A 22,945-nucleotide genomic window follows, 5' to 3' on the forward strand; every position below is an offset into this window, starting at 1 on the left:
GGTAAAAGAGTGTAACGATTTGGGGATGCAAAATTTACAGGAATGGGTGGGAGAGTCACATCCTTAAGAGTTGTGCAAACATAGTACTCATATAACCCCAGCACAAGGATTTCCTTCTTAAATTTCTATAGTTGGCTTGCAGTGTGCTGCAACTCTGCTTCTGGCCCCAGTCTCTGAGCACCAGTTGCTTTGTTTTCAAAAGAAGTTTGGTTATAGCTTGTTTCCTTCTTAATTTACATTTTTGGTGGTTTTTTTTTTTTTTTTTTTTTACAATTTTGTATATGTACACTTTGCATAGACCACTCACATCTCCCACCTCCCTGTTACCCCTAGCCACTCTTCACCCTCTACAGGCTTTCCTGTTCAAGTTTTTGTTTACATTTTATGATACACCAAGATTAACTAAAGCCATCTGTGTGACTCTGGGTTTGGAGCTATTTACTAGTATCCAGTGGGCTCACGGAAGGTATACAGACAAAGATAGTGACAACAACACTCCCTTTCCCAGGATCTATGGGCATCCAATAGTTCAGCACTAAAGAGTAGGGTCCTGTAGAGTTTTGTGTGGGTTCAGTGCTGGTAACTAACCATAGCTGATATGAGTTAATTATTGCAACAGAAATATCAAGTTTACAGAGTGGCAAGTTGACAGAATGGCCTTTCGTAGTCCCTAAGTTGAACCTTTCAGCCAACATCTCCCAGTGTTGTTTCTAAAAATTTCCTACATTATGATCACACTGCTATGTTAGTTTCTTGAAAGCATCAATGCTCTACATCTCTCAATCTATCACAGAACCTTTACATAAGCTGTCCACAGTGTATAAGGCTCCCCATCCATTTTCACATAGTTAATGCTGGTCTGTCCTCATTTATTTTAATCATGTGTCCTTAATGCCTACATAAGGCCTCTTAGAGTCATAGTTGGTACCTAGGTAATCATTTATCCAATTGATTGTTACCTCTCCAATTCAGTAAGTTCCCAAAGGGCAGGGATTTGGTTTGGATTAGCAGTTGGATTACCATCACTATGTAATCAGTAGGTGCACAACAAATAATATGATTGACAAAGGTCATATTTTTACTGCTTTATTTGTGATTAGGAGGCCCTTCCCAGGTATAGGTCATATGTTACACCACAGGGACAGCCATTTCCTTCTGTACTGACAGCATGTCCTGCTTGTTTTTTCCTCACAGTCAACTCTGAGTGCCTCCCTCCCACACACTCCACTGCTCATGGAAATCCTATTCCTTTCATGCAGACCTATATCCTCTGGCTCACCAATACTGGTTGCTACAGAAAGGTAGATATTATGCTTGATTGAGTAGAGATAATAACTAATGCCACATTCCCCATATTCAGGGTTCCTTCAGCACCATGGGGAATGGATAGCATGCAAGAGACACTGTCAAAATGAAAAAGTTTCCTGGAAAGTTATGGGATACCTTAGGAAGTGACCTAATTATCATTTGAGGAGACAGTGCTCTCCTGAATGATCTCTCTCCTCTCTCTCTCTCTGTTCAATATTGGTTGTTTTCCTCAATCTCTCATTACATTAATTTTGAGGTAGACTCTTTTGCTGTACCTGAAACTCACATATTTTGGCTAGACTGGCTGGTTAACTTCAGGGATCCTCCTGTTTCCAGACAGCTAACCCTTTCTCTCCTCCACCCCTCTCTCTTTATTCTTCTCTCTCCTCCCTGTCTTTGTCTCTCTCTCTCTTGTTCTGGGGATTGTACTCAGGTCCTCAAGCTGTTCAGAAAGCACTTTATGCTCCGATCCAGCTCTTTAGCCATGATTAAAAGTTACTAACATGAAGAGTAGAAGGGAGAGAATGAATATTGAGCAGAAAGGCAGGGGAAAGATTTTTGGGCATTCTGCACTTACTCAGAGTTGGCACACTCCACAATTTTTCTTTCAACTGCTCATTTGTTTATTGTCCCTGTGTTTATTCGTAGCAAACAGTAAGTCCCACCATGCTGCCAAATTCTAACCTGATATGCAAATATAACTGTAAGACAAAAGACAAACCTCATGCATGTTCTCTTTGGGACTATACTGATAGGCCCAGATCCTGTGTATATCCAAAGAAAGTCATGTGTCCAACCCCCTCAAGGGATACCTGTGAATGGCTTCATTTTAGGCCATTCATCCAGTAGAGATCTTGTCTGACTGGGAAGGAAAGATTTTCTAGAGGCATGACTAAGTTTAATTTTGGCTCAAAGACTTTTTGCTGTGATTTCAGAGGCATACAGCAAGCCAAGTACTTCAAATAAAAACAATGCTAAACCAGTATCCATTCTCATTATCGGTGCTATCATTGTCTGTTCCAGATGGTAAGAGAAAGCAGAGAAAGACTGATGCTTATTAGGTAACTGCCCTCCATCTGAGGGGGATAGGGAGAGATCCATGGGGTTCACTCTTACTCATTAGTATGACTGACAACGTAACCCAAACTTTCAGATTAGCTCAATAGCCAAGTCAGAAACATTTAGATAAATTCCCCACTTGGTAAAAATGGGCAGAAACAGAGGTTACTATGTATCACCAGAGCACATTGACATTCCATTTTCATCTGCACCCTCTCCACTTTTTGACTTCCCACCTTGCAATATTTTTTCCCCAAATCTGTCAAATTAAAATCAGTCAGTCTCTTAATGTCCCTTTGACCTTTCCCTGAGGGATCCTGCAGGCACAGTCCTTGATTTATAGCTTCATATCCATTTTGGAAAGGTAAAGCTGAATTGAACAGGGTGAATTGGAGGGACTTTGGCCTTCCTTTCAAATAAATACAATAAATGTAGTTGAGTTGGTAGCTCAAGTTCAAGGCCTCCAAGTTGAGCTCATAAATCCTTTGGCGAATTAAAGTGAGACCCAAGAGAAATCCAATGAGCTAGAGCTCCCCATCTTCATACTTTCTGTGCCCCACAGAGGTGACAGTGGCTACAAAGGTGACAGTGGCTCAGTGCTTTCTGTTTCCTTCTCACAAAAGGGTTTTTGTTGTTGTTCAGGGGAAACCTAACTCCAAGTTTCCATGGTTATAAAGAACAGGGACAATGGCATGGTGGAGAGCAGGTGGGTTTGAGAGGCAATATTAACTCTGCTCATATGAAATAACAACAAGTATAAATATTTAATTCTAATGTTTGGAAAAGAGGATTTCCTTCAAAGTTGATTTTAATGCATATGTAAATTAATTATGATTCATGACATCCCTTGCACAAATCATTATTTCAGAAAATGATGCAATCACTTAAAAACAATATTGACATTTTGAGTGTTACAATACTCTTAAGGAGGTATTTTCTCTCTCTGCAAAGAGGACCTCCCAATATGAGCAAGATGAAATGCAGAGTACTGGCCACGTGGCTTCAGTTGGTCATAGTTGTGCAAACTGGGTTTTAGAGAGACAATCATCAATAGAGCCCTTTGGGAAGCCATGGTTGGGGATAGCAGCTTACAAATACACACCCTCCCTAGAATATATCCTGGTTCCTCTTCATACACACAAAAAGTTAGTGATCTTTTTATTTTCTTAGAAACCAATTTTTAAATCTCTGGCCACGTTATAATTCAGTACAGTTAGCTAAAAACAATAAAGTATTTAAAATCTGGGATCCAATTAGGCATTTAAATGACTAAAGTTGTTGTTGGTCAGTTTGACTACAATTTAAAGAAGACACATCCAGAGATGACCCCAGTGAAGAATACCAGTTACATGCTGGTGCTCAAGCAAAGGAAGTGATTTTCTCAACAGCAAATTGCTGTGTCTGGCTCCATCCTGACACAAAGAAGTAGGTTTAGTAGCCCTATAGGAGCTCCAGGGAGACTGGGTGGAGGCTGCTCTGTCTGCTGCAGTTTGGGGTCTGAGCATTTGAGGTCTTTCTCCATCTCAAAACCATCCCCCACTAGCTTCCTGCTCTCAGCACTAGAGTCAACGGTGGCTCCTACAAGCACAGCTATCAGAAAGACAGTCTTGTTAAAAGCATATACTTTTATACAAGGCCAGGATGTCATTGTTCCCTTCTTGTTTATTCTCCATATTGTTTTTATAAAGAAAATTCTATGGTTCTGTTTCCCACATGGCCTCAAACATCCTTATTTCTCTTCAAAACATTGTTCTGGGCCATACCACCAACATTTTCATTTGGGTATCTCCAACACTCGTCTCATTGTTTTCTACCTTCCACTTTTATCCCTTGAAATCTAATGGACTTTGTTAACCAGAGAAAACACGTTTTAGAGAGTATGCTCTCTAAACCTGAGTATGCTAGGTTTCTATATAAAAATCCGTCAACGTCTTCTCATTGTATTCAGCATAAAACAAAATTGTTCATCCTGGCATTTAGCTAAAAGTATCCTTCCCACAGTCTTTTCCAGACTTAGCTCTTCTCATTCATATATCACATCTCCTCCTACCTGATCAACTTAGAGAAATCTCTCAGTTTCTCTCTCCCTTCGTCTCTCTCTGATACATGCACACACACACACACACACACACACACACACACACACACACACACACAAATATACCTAGATATTTGAAATATAAATTTCTTCTATAATTATAATTTCTCCAGAATAACACTGTATAAAACTTCAGCAACCTTAGCAGTCCACAGCCGCTGAAGATGTTCAGTCTGTGGATTACAATGATGACCAGTTCAGTCTGTGAATTACAATGATGACCAGTGTGGTAAAATATGCCCATTGGTATAATAGTGGGAAATGTTTTAGGGTTAACAAATCTCCTTCTGACTGCATTTAAGGAGGACTGACTGCTCGTTGGGAGGAAACACATGCTTACTATTACAATTATGACCAAGAACACACAGTTTGGGAACTCACAGGCCCTAGGGGTAAAAGTATTATTATTTTGCTATATGAATATAGATCAGGCTACCCTCTAAACCCTATCTCTATACTCATTAATTAGAGCAGCTCCTGGACCTCATTAAAGAAGTTTCCTCTTACAATGGGTGTCTATTAATACTGAGACTCAAACCTTGTGCGGAGAATAGGCGTGGAGTCCTCAGCTACAAATGAGACATCTATTTCACTCCCTCCCCTTCTTGGACCACTGTGGGAGACAGCAGCATGTAAAGGCTGTAAGAGCATGAGGTCACAGAGGACCAGAACCAAATAGTTTCCTCTAGACATGACATGATCACTGCACCCATGAACTCTCTGCGGCTGTGGCTGCCTGTAGAGGACCTGCAGAAGATCAAATCTTCAACATTCCAGTGTTGCTACATGGGCATTGGGGGGCTTGCAAGCCCTACCTGGGGACCTAGTAACACTGGATGGCTTCTGAGGAAAGGAAAGTTAGCTTCTTTCAGTGAGAAGCACCTGGTAGCTTGATCACACTCCAGTGGATGATCATGGACACATAGGCAATACAAACTAAGCTTGGTGGGTCATAAAAAAAATGAGTGAATCTGGAGTTCAGAGGGTGCAGAGAGAGGTGGTGTGTGGACCTGGGAGGAGTTATGGGGTGGGGGAAGGAAGAGTAAGGAGTTGTAATAAAAATACATTGCATTTATAAGAAAATATCTATTTAAGAAAAAGTGATGTTCCTTTACCTGAGTTTAGTTGTCACTGTCAGGTGCAAACCTAGAGAGGGAATACGCCAGGTCATTACATTTGCTAACAGGTCAAACTCAGTGACCACTGTTGCTTTTCAGGTCACTGGCCTATTTGCTGCATACATTGTGCTAGATTTTGATTTACCATCACACACATAAACTACTACTAATTCCTTCTCTTCTGCCCAAGGTCTGCCACTTATTGCTGATTCATAAAAATAAGAAACACAAAGGAAACCTCTATTTCAGCACTGTCCCCCACCTCTTTAGTCAATGCTTGCTGTGAGCACTTCTGTCCTCTGTGGAATCCTGGGCCCTGCTCGTCCCAAGCACAGGCTCTGCCACTCAGCAGCGTGCAAGCTGCAATGAACTCTAGAAAACTCTCTGCCTCCCTCCTCCTCTTGCACCTCATCATTCTAGGAATAGTAAAGCCCTGCTGTTATTAAAAAGTGGATTTGTGAAAAACCCCAACTTTTGTCTTGGGAGCCACCCATGTCCCCCTTTACCTGAAAGTATGAGCTCAATGCTGTGCTGAGCACTGGTAAAGGAAACGGCTATTTTTATTCACTTTGAAGTGGTCTATAAACAACTCCTAGTTTGTACCTAAATATCTGTTCTCAAACCCCACATTAGCCACAAGTTGAAGCTGATATTTTAAAGGACATTTGAGTTTTTGAGTCATTTAATACCCAGAAAAAAATCAAATGGAGAAGGTGAGATTCTAACCAGAAGTTCCCAGCTATTATTTTTGACTACTTGAGAGAACGTTCTCTTCCTCTGAGGGGATAGTGGGTTTTGTCATATATTTGATCAAATGGTTTCAACTATGTAAGTTATGAGTACTTGGCCGAGAGTGACAAAGGAAACGAGATTTCTCTGGCTTCTTGTTTGTCTGCCTTGTGCCTAATGACCTCCCAGAGTCACACCCAAGATCTGGCATAACATTGGCATTCAAAATCCATGGAATTAGAGACTGAATGTATGCAGCTACTATGTGGCATGGCAGGTATTCTAAGATTTCTGTGATTGCAGATTTTTTTGTTGCATATTGACTTCTCTTATTTGAATAGGTGTGGCAGTGTTTCCTGGTACCACCACTCTTTGACCCTTGCTATACGTTCTCCTGGATTGTCATTATCTAGGTTTGTATTTTTCTCATCAATTATCTGTAGAGTTGTCCTCACCATTTATTTGCTTCAAGCCAAGGTCATTCTATGTACACATGATATACGAACTCCAGGGCCTAAACTAATATGAACCCTGCTCTTAGTCTTTAGCGATTATTGATGCAACTGGCAACTTAATTTGATAGATAAGAATCTTCACTTAATAGAGATGTTTGGAGTAATGCTTAAGGACACATGTGCATGGCACGACTGGTGTCAGAATCTCACCACTCAGGTCACTTCACAGTTTTACATAAATAAAATGGGCTACAAATTTACCATTGACCATCTGAGTTCCAACTAAAATTCTAATATTGCTGTGCTGTCCAAGTCAGACATTTTAAGTTTTTAATGCAATCTTAGGTCACAATGTAAACACAGAAAGACCAAAGGTAAAGGAAAGGGACCAGTGTAAGGAAAGGAAAATAACTAGTTTGCCTTTCCTCCTCTTTCACTGAGTTCTATGGTTATCACTGCTCCCTAACACAGAGCATTTGACAATGAAGTGCTGAGCTATTTGACCTCTGTGAATGCCTATGTGTCATCTTGCTGTCTACCTCTGCTTTTCAGGGATGTCCACTTAAGCCTGGGGTATTTGAATCTCCTCTCCACCTTCCCTGCCTGCTTATTCCCCTCCATCCTGCTCCTGGCTTTCTTTGTAAACATATAATTGGGTCCACCTGCATTTTCTGTATGTTTAAGCTCCAGCAAAGAATCAATTATGGGAATGACAGAACTGCCAGAAAGAATTATGACCTCATCACTTAACAAGTGTGTGAATTCATTGAGGGGGCCGTAAAGGGGATGAGCAGAAAAGTGAGGAGAATGAGCATGATTGCAAAGAAGCTGGATGTGGGTTCTGCACTCTGTCTGTCACTTGTCGAGGATGGCTTTACCAGTCTTTCCAAACATAGCCACTTAGGCTTCTTTCCATAGCACAGGCATAATTTTAGCTCATGATGGTAACACAAACAGTATTGACTATCAGTTGAGGTTGATGATACCATACCTACTCAAATAAGAGATGTCAATATACCGCCTAACACCGAGAGCTACTAGGTACTTGCACTATATGCTAAGCTTCTTCTAGCGCTACAATTCCCACTTTCATCTTCTAAGGACTTTACCTACCTGTTATTTCATAAGTCTAAATGTTTTAATCAAGTTTTTAAGATTCTCTTGAGTCTCTGCTTACCTTTGTCCTCCCTGAATCTCATGCTGCTTTGGATGTTTCTGGAATGGCTTGGTTTTTATCTGTATTCAGATTTTTTTGTTTGTTTGTTTCCTCCTGTGTTTGGCTGTTTCTCTTGTGTTTTGCTTTTTGAATATGATCACTTATAAAATATTTCTTCTGCTTTTTCACCTGGCTGACTCATATCTAAGACCCTGACATATTTTCATTAGAGAAGCTCTAATTCCCCGAACTAGGTGTGATTCCCGGCCTATGCATTTCTTTGTCCTCCACGTCCTAGCTCCTTATTCAAAGTGACTAAACATATACTTTGACATGGTTTGAGTATAAATGTTCCCAATAGGCTAATGTACTTAAACCTTTGATCCCCAGATTTGTGTGGTTTCAGAACCTTAAAGACTTGGGTCTAGCTAGAGGAGATGGGTTACTGGATGGTAGGCCTAAAGTTTATAGTCCACGCCAATTCTTGCCACTTTCTGCTTCCTGATCCTTCCATGTATGAACAAGCAGCCTCCCATTCCTGCTGCCGCAGTTGAGACTGTTCTTATCATCATGCTTTCCTACCAAAACTGAGCCACAGTAAACCCTTTCTCCCTTAAATTGCCTGGGGCCAGGTGTTTGATGGCAATAACAAAAGTAGTAACTATTACACTCTTTGTACTAGATTTGGCCTCCGTGGAGACTGGCACCATTCCTAATTCACAGCTGTTTCACTAGCATCTAGTTGAATGCCTGACACATAACTCGACCCTGAATAAACGAATGGAAATCAATTATATGCAAAATCTACAAGAGTGTTCTCATTTTTTTTTTTAAGATGGGGAAAAAGGTTAAAAGGGGTTAAATAAGTTGCCTAAGGGTGCACAATTAGCAAATTGAGAAGCTAAGCTTTGAGCTCAAGGTGGATTTTCAAACCCATGGTTCACAATGGAATTGTAGCATTTGCCTTTGTAAAATCTTACAGCTATCACAGAAAAAAAGGAATATAGACTGTTTATCTCGGAGAGCAAATGAGCAGAAAAGGCTGCCAGGATTCTGGAAACTGATCTTTCTCTTGTCTGATGTCACTGCTCTGTGAAAGAATCCAGGTGCTTCTTTCTGCCTCTTTTCTGCCTCTCAACTATAGGTGGTAGTGAATCTGAGCAATCTACAACACTATCATTTAGCCCTCCCTACAGAACTACATAGAAAGAAAAAGAAAAAAGAAACCAGAATGACTTTCTTACATTCCTAGAGAGGTTGCCCAGGCAACAAAGACAGACCCAGCTGAGACATGCCACAGCATCTGCACATTCTCCCAGACTGATGCCTGATTCTGTGGGCAGCCGCCAACTGTGTTAACATACCCTTTTAACAGTGTGCCATCAAAAGACTCACCTGGACATAAAATGCCCCACAGATAGCTAAAACAACAGCTCTAGATTTTGACTATATGGTCAAATGAGAAGCTCCGTGTGTTTGAGCTACAGGTGAAAAGCTCAGTAGTTCAATTTTGTAGCTGTCAAAAAGGGAAAAATTGGCTGTTGAATTACACATTCATTTAAAAAAATTGAGTTAGCTCATACAATGGCAGCTGCTGACACAGCCTGCCTCTTAATAGCTGTGTCACTTTCCATAATGTCCCCATCATGAATTTGTTCGTCTATATAATGGGCTTCTAAACATGAGTAATTACCAATACTTTAGTAAGAACTGAGAAAATGCTGGCAAAGTATGAAATTTGTGATTATTAGGGATTATTTGGGTTTCTTTCTATCTGAAACAGCAGTCTGATGTCATTGCTTCAAGAAGGAACCCAGGTGCTCTTGCCTCTTTTCTGCATTCTGGAACATTCTTTTGTATCTATTTGTTGGCTTCAATTTTATGGAGAAACACAGTAGTATGGTATTTGCTCCCATAACTAGTAACATGGATTGCAAACTCTTGATGTGGGCTGTCTTTGTTATATACTGTAACACTTATTCACCCAGCTGAGTAGAGCACAGGACATACATAGTGAGGGTCCAGGAAATGAGCTTAAAGCATCAACCATGGTATATACAGACGGGAGGAAATAGTGTAGGATCTAGATCTTTGGAGGAAGATGTACTCTCCTGAGAGTTGCTAAATGGTTTTCTCAGGGGGGTAGCAAGGATATATATATATATATATATATATATATATATATATATATCCTTACCATTTGTTCAGAAGCACTTTCCAGCTGAGGCATTCCAGCACAGGTGCTGCTTCTTGCTACATAACTGCATGTCTGTCAGTCTCTGTCAGAAGACATACTTCAGAGACTTGCTGATGCATGAAGACAAGAGGAGGCTGGCCTAGGGCAGGGAGCCCCAGACGAGCCTGCTCCTAACCTCGAGCACTTTATGTGTGCATATGAATGTATACATGTGTTTGTTTATGTGTGCCTGTGTGTATGTGTGCACGTATATGCATATGTGTGTATGTGTAATGTATATGTATAGAAGTCCCTGTATATGTGTATGCATGTATGCAAATGTTTATTACGTATATATATATACATATATATATATATATATATATGAGTTTGTATATGAGGAGTGAGTGACTATATTAGCTGTGTGTATCCATCTTTTTAAAATGCACAAATATCCTTTTATTATATTAGAGAGCTATTCTTCAGGCATAATTTTTTTCATTTATTCATTGACCATCAAAACCTCTTTGATGAAAGTTTAAATGGAATAAACTATGTATATTTAATTTCTTTAAATTAAACCATTTCTGAAAAAAAATCATTTTTTTTTTTTTTTTAGGACACAGAGTACAATGTGTTAGCTATGGCCTTAGTTCGTGAGTTCTGAAAAATCCCAAGAAGATAATTAATAACCTTCAAATGCTTATTTGAAAAGCTAGCATCAGTGCCTAATATTTGCAAACCATCTAGAATTTTCTATTTTAAGAATACACCTCATGAAGGGCTAATTAATAAAAGATATGTCTTATTAATGTCCATATAATAATTACCCAGCTCACAATTCCATCTGCTAAGTAGTCAGCAAACAAGACAAATGACTGTGTTCAGTTAAACAGATTATCACGTGCCTTTGGGAGTACAATCTAATAGCCCCAACTAAACCATGAATCAAATAGCCACTCCTTTTGCCACGTGGGCAGGCAGCAGCCATACCATCTCCTGTGTGAGGGACGGCAGAGCAGAGACACGCAGCACCTCACTCTCTCTAGAGAAAGCAAACATACAAGTGACATGGCTCAGGTGTCTGTTTCTCATAACCCTGTACTGAAACTTAAGATTTGGTCTCATAAAAAGGAACAAGAAAAAAAGTCCCCAAAGAATGTCACTTCCAGTTAAGCACATCCTACCCGCAGCATTTGGTGAAGTTTCTCAGCTCCTAATACAGAGAAGGAATTTCATCTTCCTGTGAATATGTCATCATTTCATCTCTGCTTCTTTTGTGACATTCATTACCCAGATGTCTTAAAGCTTGTGACAGGCACCTTAAGAACAGAGACCACCTCTTCTGAACCTCTGAGTGAGGACAACAACAACAACAACCAGCAAAGCATGACTAAGTACCATTTCTAGTGATGTTAAGTGTACCAGTCACTTGGATGCATGCTTTAATTTTCTCAGATGTTAATTCTTTCAAATGTGATACTTCGTTTTCACAATTCACAGCACTACATCCTCATGTTGACTATGGCACTTTAATGAGGATGAATGACCAAGCTTGGACTTGTTCCTAGATATGGAAGCTTCTCAGCCTATGCTCTGAAACACTATGCTTTTATACTTGTATGTAAGACTTGTACCTGCTTAATGCAGTGCCTGGGTCAGGGCTAAGTATATAGTAGACATCGATGGGATCTGCACCCTCATCTGTAGTTTCTGCCTGCATGTTCATTTGTACTAGGCTCACATGATGTCAAATGCTGTCCTTTGCACTGTTACTACTTGTTTTACTAAAATCCTTTAGGAAGACTCCTCTTACCTTTTTGTTGCAGTTGTTAATATAATCATCTCTCCTGGGCTCTTCTTTCTAGCTCAGTATCTGTCAGAATAATATTCACACTTGGTCTCCCTTTTTTTTTTTTTTTTTTCTGTTGTTCTGGGGTTACTCACATGTTGGGCTGCAGACTAGGTGGTAGGAGGCAGCCCAATGTTCCTGACTCCCCCTCCCCCCAGCTCTCTTCAGCATCCTGGGCAGGATGCCCAGAACCTACTGACCACTGACTTCACAATAGTCAATGTTTACTGCTAATGGGGTAAGGAGCTTTTGCTGGTTTAATCCTCTCAGGATACAGAATTTTCTCCCATCCTGACCATATGCATCCCATGTAATTGGAGGTATTGCCCTTTACTCTTAGCTCTAGAATAGAACCATGGCTGGTTTATACCAATCAGCACTTGCCAAGCTGAAATGGATGACTCAGTTTTGACCAACGAGAGACCAGGAGATGTTTGTTGCAGGTTTTGAGGAAAAATGCTTCTTGATTTGGGAGTTCAGAACCAAAGACATTCTTTTCCTCCTTGCTGAACAATCATGTGAAAAAGGAAAGGTCCGTAAGGTTATTAAGCCACTTTGGAACCATGAAGAAATCCAACTTTCGTAATAAGAAAGATACTCTAAAAAAAAAAAAAATCTAAGAACAAACTTGGAAAGGAGTTGGTTTGGATAATTAGTGAAGCCACCTAATCAAGCCTTGTTCCAAAGCTTGAATTGTTTTTCGGTTTTCCTATGAAATGAGAGTTGTGATTCTCTTTTGATCAAGATGGTTTTGAAATTCAGATTTTTCTCTAACACAGAAATGAAAAGACTTTTAATAAACACAAGAGACAGCTCTGACTGTTTCCTGCTCATTGTCACCCCCACCCCCACCCCAGAAATACAAACCCCACAGTGGTCTGAAGGACCAGAGTTTCCTTACTGGCTCATCCCAGTGCTCAGCCAGGAAATCCTGGCTAAAACTGGCTTGCATGTTTTAAGCAAGATCACGCGGTGCCATTATGTATGTTGACACCAGTGAAGCCTCCCCAGTACTTTCTTTCTACGGTTGTCACAAAGCTTGATTGTGAAGACGTGATGAGATCACTGCCATGGGACCAGAAGTCACAGCCACATGCACGAGCAGGCCAGCCCACCCCAGCAAAACCCACATGGCCCCTTCCACAGTGTTATTTATATTAAATGTTTCCAAACGGATGGATAATTATCAGTTTCTTAGAAACGAGTGTCCTCTTAGCTCTATATGGGATGTCTTCGTCAAATCCCTATCTCTAGAGCTCAGGGAACCCCACAGAAGAGGGGGTGAAACAGTTTAAGTGCCAGAGGGGATTGAGGACCACAAGAAAACAAGACCCTCTAAATCAACACAACCAAAGCTCTATGAACTCAGACTGAAGCAGCACACACAGGGCCTGCGTGTGTCTGCATCAGGTCCTCTGCATCTGTATTATGGCTTCTAATTTAGTGATTTGATGGGATTCCTGAGTGAGTGAATAAGTGCGTCTCTGATTCTTGTGCCTTCTCTTGGGCCCTTTTCCTTTGGTTGGTTTGTCTTGTCCGACCTTGGTGTGATAGTTTTTGTTTTATCTTATTATATTTTATTTTGTTATATTTTTAAAAAATGAATGAATAAACGAAATAAAGTGTAGCTGCTAGGGAAAAGGTTAACACTGAACTATCATTCATGCCTGCTGGGAAAGAGAAAACCAACTTTTCTCCAATGGGGTGACATGGGGTATTCCAACCACCCAGAGCAGGCTTCATGTTCAGGAGTAGTTGACCAACATGGAATAGACTCCACAGTTTCTTTTGTGTGCTTTGATTTGGTTGCAGTTTGGTGGATTTTGTTTTTCCTTTCCTTTTGGGCCTGGTTTGTTTTGTGGTCTTGTTTCTTTTGGGGGATTGGTGTTGTTATTGTATTGGGTTTTTATGTTTTTTTTTTTGAGAAAGAACAAATTGGGTGGGTAGGGAGTGTATCTAGAAGGGCTTGGGGGAAGGGAAGAATATGATAAAATATATTTACATTTTTAAGTTGTTTAAATAATAAAAAATATGATATAATAAAGAAATCAAAAGGGAGGAGAAGGGAGGGAAGGAGGGAAAGAAGGAAGGAAAGAATGAAAAAAGGGAGAGAGGAAGGAAGAGGAGGGAAGGAGGGATGGAGGGGAGGGGGAGGAAGGAAGGAGGGGAGGAAGAGAGGAAGGAAGAAAGGGAGGAAGGAAGAAAGGAGGCTCTCTGACTTGGCCACACTGCATAAAATAGCACACACTTATAAAATAGCAACCCTAGAGAATCTCAGTGGTGAGGAGACAAATGAGGGACTCACAAGTTTAATCCATACCAATCCACAACAGGGTGTGTGCAAACTGCTGCCTTGCATTTATAGGACAGCTGGGGCTAGATCTTTTAAAGTGGTATTTACAAAGGATGCCCTGCATCCAATGTTGGACATTAGTTACAAGGATAGCAAAACCCAGGACTATCAAAAGCAGATGGCACTGAATCTCCCAAGGGGTTTATTCAGAGGATGGGACAATAAGGCAGCATCAGTTCCTGCTTCCTTTTAGGGCCAGCTTCATGGGTAAAGATGTTTGGTTATCACAAAGAGTCCTGTGACCAGAAAGTCACTTAATGACCTACTACCCCCATCTTGAAATGTGAAATTCATTTTGAATGAGGGGCCCTATGTTTTTGTTTGGCCCTGGGTTAACAATTCAATAGGCAGTCCTTATTATAGATATTATTAATCTCCAACACCATCCTCATTGAAATCACACAAGGGAAGAACAGAGATTCTGCCAGATTCTTCTTTGATGGTCTGGTGATTTCTTAGGCTTCCTGACCACTTATATCCTCCTTGATTACAATGTTTTTGCTCAATAAATACTCTTAGTGTGCCTTTGTGGTTTTCTGTTTATTTACTGTATGTCTCTTTATGTGTATGTAATATATGTGCAGTGCACATGCACATGTAATACATATGCATGTGTGTAGCGTGTATGTGTGTCACAGCATGAATGTGGAGGTCAAAAGATAATGTCAGGTTTAGTCTTGGCCTTCCACCTTGTTTGAGATGGGGGTCTGTTATTCACTGTCATCTTAGGTTCTATTGTTGTGATAAAGACCATGACCAAAAGCAACTTAGGGCATAAAAGTGTTACAAGTAAGGTTTTTCTGCCAGCCCGCCTGGTCCCACTGCTGCACCAGCCCCAATTAACACACAGAGACCCTGTATTAGATATAATGCTGCTGGCCAGTTACTTGTTTCTTATCTACTAGCTCTGTCTTAGGTATTAATCCATTTCTATTAATCTAAGTATTTCCACGTGGTCTCATCTTACTGGAGAGGGTCAGGTGTTCCTCTCTCCCCAGTCTCTCCATGCTGACTCCTACCTACTCCTTCCTCGAATCCTCCTAGTCTCCTAGTCCTGCCTATCTTGCTTTCCTATTGGCCAACAGTGCTTTATTCATTAACCAGTATGAGAAACATATTTACAGAATGACATCTCCCATCATAAAGGGTTTATTTCATATCACACTTCTAGTCGGTCACTGAGAGAAGTCAGCATCAAGTAAAACAGGAACCAAAGTAGAAGCCATGTAGTGTGGCTGCTTACTGGGCTGCCCTGCTTGCTTGCTTTCTCATATACCCCAGGACTACCTGCCTAGGGATGGCACCTCTCACAGTGGGCAGGGCCCTCTCACATCAATCATCAATCAAGAAAATCCACTACAGACTTGCCTACAGGCAACTAATGATGAATATTTCAGTTGAGGTAGCTACAGCTTATGTCAAATTGACAGACAAAAACAAACAAACAAACAAAAACAAAACAAAACAAACAAACAAACAAAACCCAGGACAGCCATCTTCATGTGTATACACTAGTAGCTGATGGACAAACTAGTACAGGTGTTCTTGTCTCCACATCTGATCTCATCATAGGCATGTTGGGATGCTGGGATAACACATGCAACTTTTTGTTACTTCTATGGACCCAAATCCCTGTCCCCATGCTTGTATGGCAACTGCTTCATCTATTGAGCCATCTCCTCACTTCCATTTGCTACATTTTTGTGTTCTTTTTATGGCATTTTCTCTGGGCTTGCACTATTACTAAGTATCACCATCTTCTCCTGATTAATTCAGATTAAAACAATCTTTGCTGCAATGTAACACACTCCCTCCTTTCACCTTTGTGCTATTACTATTATAGACACCACAGACTTAACACCACAGTATTAAAATGGTTCCAACAGAAGCCTACGTCTTTAAAGAAATTGGGGGGAATGACACAAATGTATTCATGGGATCTTTTACAGCAAGTCTCATATTTATCACGAGAAGCCTTCCTTTTTCCCTGGGAATCTATGTCACCTTCTGATGTCACATGTGCAGAACTTCCTCCCTTCATCCATTCTCATCAGGCACATGTGCTGGAAAGTCAAGCACTCAGTGTCTGGTGATCTGTGAAGGGTTTGCTTGCATCTTTGATGAACAGTTTTGTATGATGCGCAATTCTTATTTGACAATGTTTTCTTCCTGCACTGTGGGCATGTCACTCTTCTGCCTTCTGCCACTAGTGACTTCTGATGCCAACAGCTTGCTTGTACTGATGTTCACCTCTCTGCAATGAGTCACTTTTCTCTTGTTGCTTTCAACGAATGAATTTCTTTTGGGATTTGGCTCTCAAACAGTTTGGCCAGGATGGTAAAGGGGTTGAACCTATTTGTTGTTAAAGTACTTTTGTTTAAGACTCTCAGATACATAAATTGTTTAATAAAACACAAATACGGTTTTATACTGTTTTACTCCCCCTCCCCCTTCCTTATAGTCCCTCTTCTCTTTTGTAGACTGGGTCTCATTAGCTAGCGCTGCCTTGATTAGAACACACTATATAAACCAGGCTGACCTCCAACTCACAGCAACCCTCCCCCTCCTCCTTCCGCCTCCCAACTGTTAGGATTAGGGATGTCCACAGCCACATCTGGCTTTCAGTGAAGTTTTCTGTGTTTCCTTTCTCTCCTGTGAGACTCACTTCATGACTGGTAATCTGTCTCGGCCCTCTGAGGTTGGTTATCTTACTTCTATTGATTTATGGCTCACTGATTCTTCTCTCAAGGCTGCTATTACTTTAAACATAAACAACAGTGGCCATCAGGGGAAAGAATATGAAAGCTCTCTAGTGAATTTTCTCATATCCATGGTTTCTCCTGGTAATAGAAGTTTCCATTTGCTACTTCCCAGACATTTCTATGTCATGATTACAGACCTCTATTTGTTGAACTATTGTTATCCCACTTTCCTTTAATTCTTCCATTACGGTGTGCTTTAGATTTTTTAAAAGATATATATTCACTTTGAAGCCTTTGTCTGCTAACATCTTGTAACACCAGACCATTGCTACTGCCCACTTCTTTTCTTGAGTGTGGGCCACACTTCCTTGACATGCAGTACTATTATTTTTTAAGTGGGACCTTTCTGATCATGTTACTTTTCAGTTCTGAGTTCTGATATTATTTCCCTTAATGGCCACTATTGTTTATGTTTTGTGTATAGCTTCCTCAGACTAAATCTATTCCTTTTATGCCTACCAATGATTGTGTATTATCCATGCCCCAAAACCTTGGACTGCTGGGGTCTCCATCCTTGCAGTGGGCTCTTTTTGTGGCAGAGGCAGACATTCAAATTTGGGCTGTTTTCAAGCCTTGTTCAGTTTTGGTTTCTGCTGGATTCTTTTAAGCCTCACACGTACATGATATTAACCAGAAGCACAGGGAGGTTTGATTCCCTCCAGTGCCTCCATGTACAGAGCTTCAGGCAACAGAGCAGTCCCAGATGCAAATGTGACCTCAGGCTAGGGCAGCCAATGGCCCTTTCAACCCACCCTCTTCCAAGATCAACATTTCTAGACTGAGTGTATATATTATCAACTTCTTCAAATGCGTGAGTCCCTGTCTACAGTTCACCATGACTTGCCCCACTTTGTCAGAACATACAAGCTAGAGTGAGGGGGGAGGGTGAGAGATGCTTAATGCTAGAACATCTCAAATACATACTGTTCTGATATAAATCCCAGTGTGTTTATCTATTTGTTTAGGATAGTGTGGTGGTTTGAATGAGAATGGCTCCCATAGGCCCAAATATTTGAATACTGGATCCCCCGTTGGTGGGACTCTTTGGGCATGACTAAGGGGTTGAGACCTGGTTTAAGAAAATGTGGTCGTTCAGGTTTCAAATGACTCATGCCAATTACAGAGTGTGTTCTCTGCCTCCTGTTTGTGGTTTGAGATGTGACCTCTCAACTGTTCTGATAGCCATACCTTTGCTCTACTATTGTGGACTCTAACCCTCTGAAACCATAAGCCCAAATTAAACACCTTCTTTATAAGTTGCATTGGCCATGGTGTCTTATCACAGCAATAGAAAAGTAACTAAGATAGTTTCTACTTGCCTCAGACTCCCAAGAGGTTGGGATTAAAGGTGTATGCTCTCACATTTGAGTAATTCTAAAAGTTTAAAATGCAGAAACAGTTTTCAAATTATTGTATTTATTGATTGATTTTCAAAGCATCTAATGGTTGTGGATGCCAATGTTTTCTAGTTTTCTAGCTTCATTGTAGGGAGAGAATTTATTCCCTGTCTTGACAGGGCAATAGCAAGTCCTATAATCTGCCTTGGGTTTTGCCCATTATTTTTCTTCTTCTATTATAGATATCCTTTCATATGTTCATATGTTCATATACATTAATGTCTTGGTGACAATAAAATTTCTCTTATGCATGCAAGATAACTCGAGCAACAAATCATATACCACCACTACAGTGAACCAGGTAAAGTGGGTGGCAACAAGCTAAGACATTTAATGAGCATCCTAAACATTTTACTGTGTAGTCTTACTGCCAAACCTTTCTTCTAGGCATGGAATAGCAGAGAATTCCTGAGAGCCTGCTTCCTGTCTCTTATTATTCCACAACTATGTAGACCCTGGTAATCAATGTTGACCTTCTTTTCCATTAAGTCTGGACTTGGCCTAAGGGTCTTCCTCAATCAGATTTCTAGACAGCTACCACATAGTTGAGCAGATGGGATCTCTTTTCCATGCCTTCATGTCTCTAGAAGGAGTCATTAAAACTCTTCATACCACTTTCTATGCTCCCACATGACAGCCAAGGCTTTGGGTCAGTTTTGACTTGCCTTACTTGGCCACCGGGTGTACCAACTTTGATTTACTGTTTTCCTAGATGTCTGCTTCCATTCCTGTGATCATTTCTAAATAGATTTTCATGATTTTAAAACTATACCCACTTATTAGCCCTTCGCAGATTTATAGTTTTAAGTCAGACAACAGTTACCAAAGGAACTTCTAGGGAAACATGTTTTGAAGAAATGTCAAGAGAAGAATTCATATTTTAAAAGCAGAGGCAAGAGGAGGAATAAGGAAGGAAGAAAGGAATCTTGTTAGTGATTGATGGATATTTTATCTTAATCTCTGTGATCCATGCAGTATTTTGATTCATGCAGTTTTGAAGTTCTGAGAAGTCTTGCAGTCAGAACTAAGCTTAATTAAAATTGTTTTCAACATAAGCTCAAAATTAAAAAAAAACCACTATATTCCAATGTACAAGGAAAATGAGTGGCAGCTGCAAAGTGTAGGCTCTGGAAAGAGGCTTACATGGGTATATATTTGGCTTTACCTTTTCCAGGAGTTATTTCATATGCCTGAACTTCAGTTCCTTTATTTGCCACATGGAAATCATATCTACATCCCAGTCCTGGACTAGGACTAACCAAGATGAATAGTCAGGGATAAATATGGTAAGTACTCCCATAATTTTTTGTTAAATTAAATAACTATTTGTATTCCAAGTATTGGATGCTGAGGATGGAGACTAGAAGGTGGCTCTTTGCCTCATGAAATTTGCATTCTATAGGCAGGAAGCAGATTAAGAACATAAAAACCAATAGATGAACAGTTTGATTAGTCACTCTATTATGAAGAACATAAATCAGGGTTATGTGTTATAGGGGAAAAAACAAAACAAAACAAACAAACAAATAAACAAAACCAAGAGCTGGATATCCCAAAGGGTTTCTCAGAGCAGAGGATTCTTGCAAATATTGAGAGTTGAATTGTGAGGAGCCAGCCAAGCAAGCAGCCATGAAGGAATGGCAGCAGGGAAAATACTCTCATCTTATTCAGGATGGAGGTGGAGTCTGAGTGACTTGCTAAGGAGACAGTAGGTCACAAATAGTATCTTTCTAGCCATATACAGACCAGCACCTCTGGGCCTTCATTTAGGGGAGGAAGACACAACTCATACTCTCTTTCTAGTGGTCAGGCAAAGGAGAGTGGCTATGGGGAAGACAGCTAATTAGCACAGTCTTGGGACTTGGGGAGAATTAGTCATCCTGCTTGAGCAGGTTTCTTAGGTCAAGGGAAGGATTTTTGCTCTGCACTGCTCACAAAGACAGACACTCATACAAAGTGGATGTGAGCTATCAACTCAGCAGCTACGGGCATCTGAATTGAGGATGCAGAAGCAGGGTCCATACCTGGCTCTCACTCATTGTTGCTGGCCTCATTCTTGTGAGGCCTATGCTTATTTCTCTTTGTTGGTTTGCTAGCTTAAAATTCTTGATTTCTGTATTTTCTGCCTACTGTTCTCATGAAGGACACAGAGCAATCTCTTGGGTGTAACTAAACACCAAGAAAATGCTTATCAAATGCCACATGCCCTTTTAACTCATTAAAAGCTGTTTTTCACCTGTACCATAATTAAGTCCTTTTTCAGAAAAAAACAAAAAAGCCTTCCCTGTGGAAAGTGACTTGCCCGTGGCAAATTCTCATTGTTGCTCATTTGGCCTTGCCAGAATAGCCTAGAAAATCTCTTCCCTATTGTGCCAAGGAATTTTTTTTTTTTTGGCTTCTCAATGACTAAAGATCAAAGGGGACAGTGATATCTCTGTAACCCAAACCAGAGCCTTCTGCTACAATGCACAGACAAGCAACAATGGGATAGAAATGTTTTATGAGGGCATGCTTTTGTTTCCCATCTTAATGTTTTCCAATGCAGACTTAACCGGCTTGTTAATCTTTGCCACACAAAGGGAAATGCGGGTAAGAAATGGATGATCTCCCTACAGTTTTGAGGAAACATTATGTTGAGAATGTATTAACAGACCTCCTCAGAAATAGTACTCTTTCCTAATAATGTCTCTCCTTTTAAAAGCACTTAGTTCTTATGTGTATGTGTGTGTGTATGTATGTGTATATATATATATATATACATATATATATACATATGTGTGTATGTGTGTTTGTGTGAGTGTGTGAGTGTGAATGTGTGTGTATGTGTGTGTGTGTGAATGTGTGTGTTTGTGAATGTGTGTGTGATGTGTATGTATGTGTGTGTGTTTGTGTATGTGTATATGTGTGTATGTGTGTGTGAATGTGCATGTGTGAGTGTGTATGTATATGTGTGAGTGTGAATGTGTGTGTATGTGTGTGTATGTATGTGTATATGTATATGTACATATGTGAGTATGTGTGTGTGTTTGTGTGAGTGTGTGAGTGTGAATGTGTAAGTATGTGTGTGTTTGTATGTGTGTGAATGTGTGTATATGTATGTGTGAATGTGTGTGTTTGTGAATGTGTGTGTGTGTTTGTGTATATGTATATGTGTATATGTGTTTTTGTGAGTGGTGTGTGTGTGTGTGTGAGTGAGTGTGAGTGTGTGTGTGTGTGTTTACCACAGTGGGCATGTGGCAGTCAGAGAACAGCTCACAGGGGTCGATTCTCTCCTTGCATCATAGGATCTGGGAGAAGGAACTCAGGTCATCAGGCTTGGTAGTAGAGTAGGCACCTTTACCTGCCAAGCCATCACACAGGCTCTAATCTCTCTAAATGGGCAAAACTTGCTCGTCTGATTTAAGATTGACCAAAGGCACTTTCTAATCAAGAGTTTAAAACTGTCCCTGTGTTAAGAAGGAAGTACTTTAAAATTTCCTTTTCTCCAGATTCTTATCTTTTTAAGCATTTCATTATCCCCAGGGAAGGGCAAGAAGTTTTAGGGAAGGAATTCAGGTTAGTTTAACCCTTTTATCAGTAGGTGTGATAAAAGCCTGGCTGAATGGCTGAAATAATTGCAGTTGTCCAAAGTGAGCTTGGGTATATGAGTTTTAGCCATGACTTAACCTGGACATCTCTACCAGACAACATAGTTACCTAAATGAAAAACATATCATGGTTATCTTAGTCACTGACTAATGAAGAAGGTGCTTCCTTAAGTCATTGGTGTGGATTGTTAGTAAGAAGCTAGTTGTGAGTGCACAGATAGGTAAGTGTGTGCACATAGGTACATGTGTGAATGGAGGAACTGAACTAAACTCTTCTCTCCAGCCTTTCAGCTTCACCTGGATCTGGTCATTAGCACTGTCTGGAATAATCCCTGCCAATCTTCTCTAGGTTTCAAGGGAATTTTACACTCTGAATTTCCCTTCGTATGTTTGTGCTCCTTTGTTTAGAAAGGCTCAATCCATCAATTGAGTAACTATTCACATCATATCACTCTTCCCTCCCCTCCCCCCTTTCCTCCTTGTACTAGTTCAAATCCATCTCCAGTGAATTGAGATTTCCATTTCAAATTCATTTGTCTATCACTATCAGTTTATCAGTCTCTCACGCCTTCGGTCTCCCATCCTCCTTTTAAGGGATAAATTGAAATATCTAAGAGATTAAACCACTGGACAATTGATGCCATGAGTCCGAGGAGTCCAGGGGCCAAAGCCTCTCCTGTCCATTGTGTGTCTCCTTATGCACACACTTCTGATTATGATCAACAAGGTCATAGAACATCAAGGACAGGGAAACAAGCCACCTCAGATGTGCCAAGAGATGTCTCACAGGGAGGGTTACCTCCTCAAGGAGGGGCAGGTAAAGCGCCATCCCTCAGGGCCACTACAACTGCTGGTGAATTAAGCGGGGGAGGGTCTAAGGAATCAGAGGGGCAGT

General features: G+C 40.5%; 1 protein-coding gene across 9 annotated transcripts in view; it reads right to left on the bottom strand.

Moving 5' to 3' along the window:
- Ppp2r2b (protein phosphatase 2 regulatory subunit Bbeta) overlaps positions 1-22,945 on the bottom strand; it is a 382,601-nt gene that overhangs the window by 257,978 nt on the left and 101,678 nt on the right. For 2 of the 9 annotated variants that reach the window (XM_051200854.1, XM_051200856.1), the window contains exon 2: positions 5,581-5,611. The exons of 4 other annotated variants lie outside the window; for them this stretch is intronic. In XM_051200854.1, coding sequence (XP_051056811.1) covers positions 5,581-5,611 — 31 coding nt within the window. Of the gene's footprint in view, positions 1-5,580; positions 5,612-11,915; positions 12,000-22,945 lie in introns of those variants that run through there. 3 more of the 9 variants (XM_051200860.1, XM_051200863.1, XM_051200857.1) reach the window with 3 other exon arrangements.

This window comes from Phodopus roborovskii, unplaced genomic scaffold, assembly GCF_943737965.1.
Source record: "Phodopus roborovskii unplaced genomic scaffold, PHOROB, whole genome shotgun sequence".
NCBI lineage: Eukaryota > Metazoa > Chordata > Mammalia > Rodentia > Cricetidae > Phodopus > Phodopus roborovskii.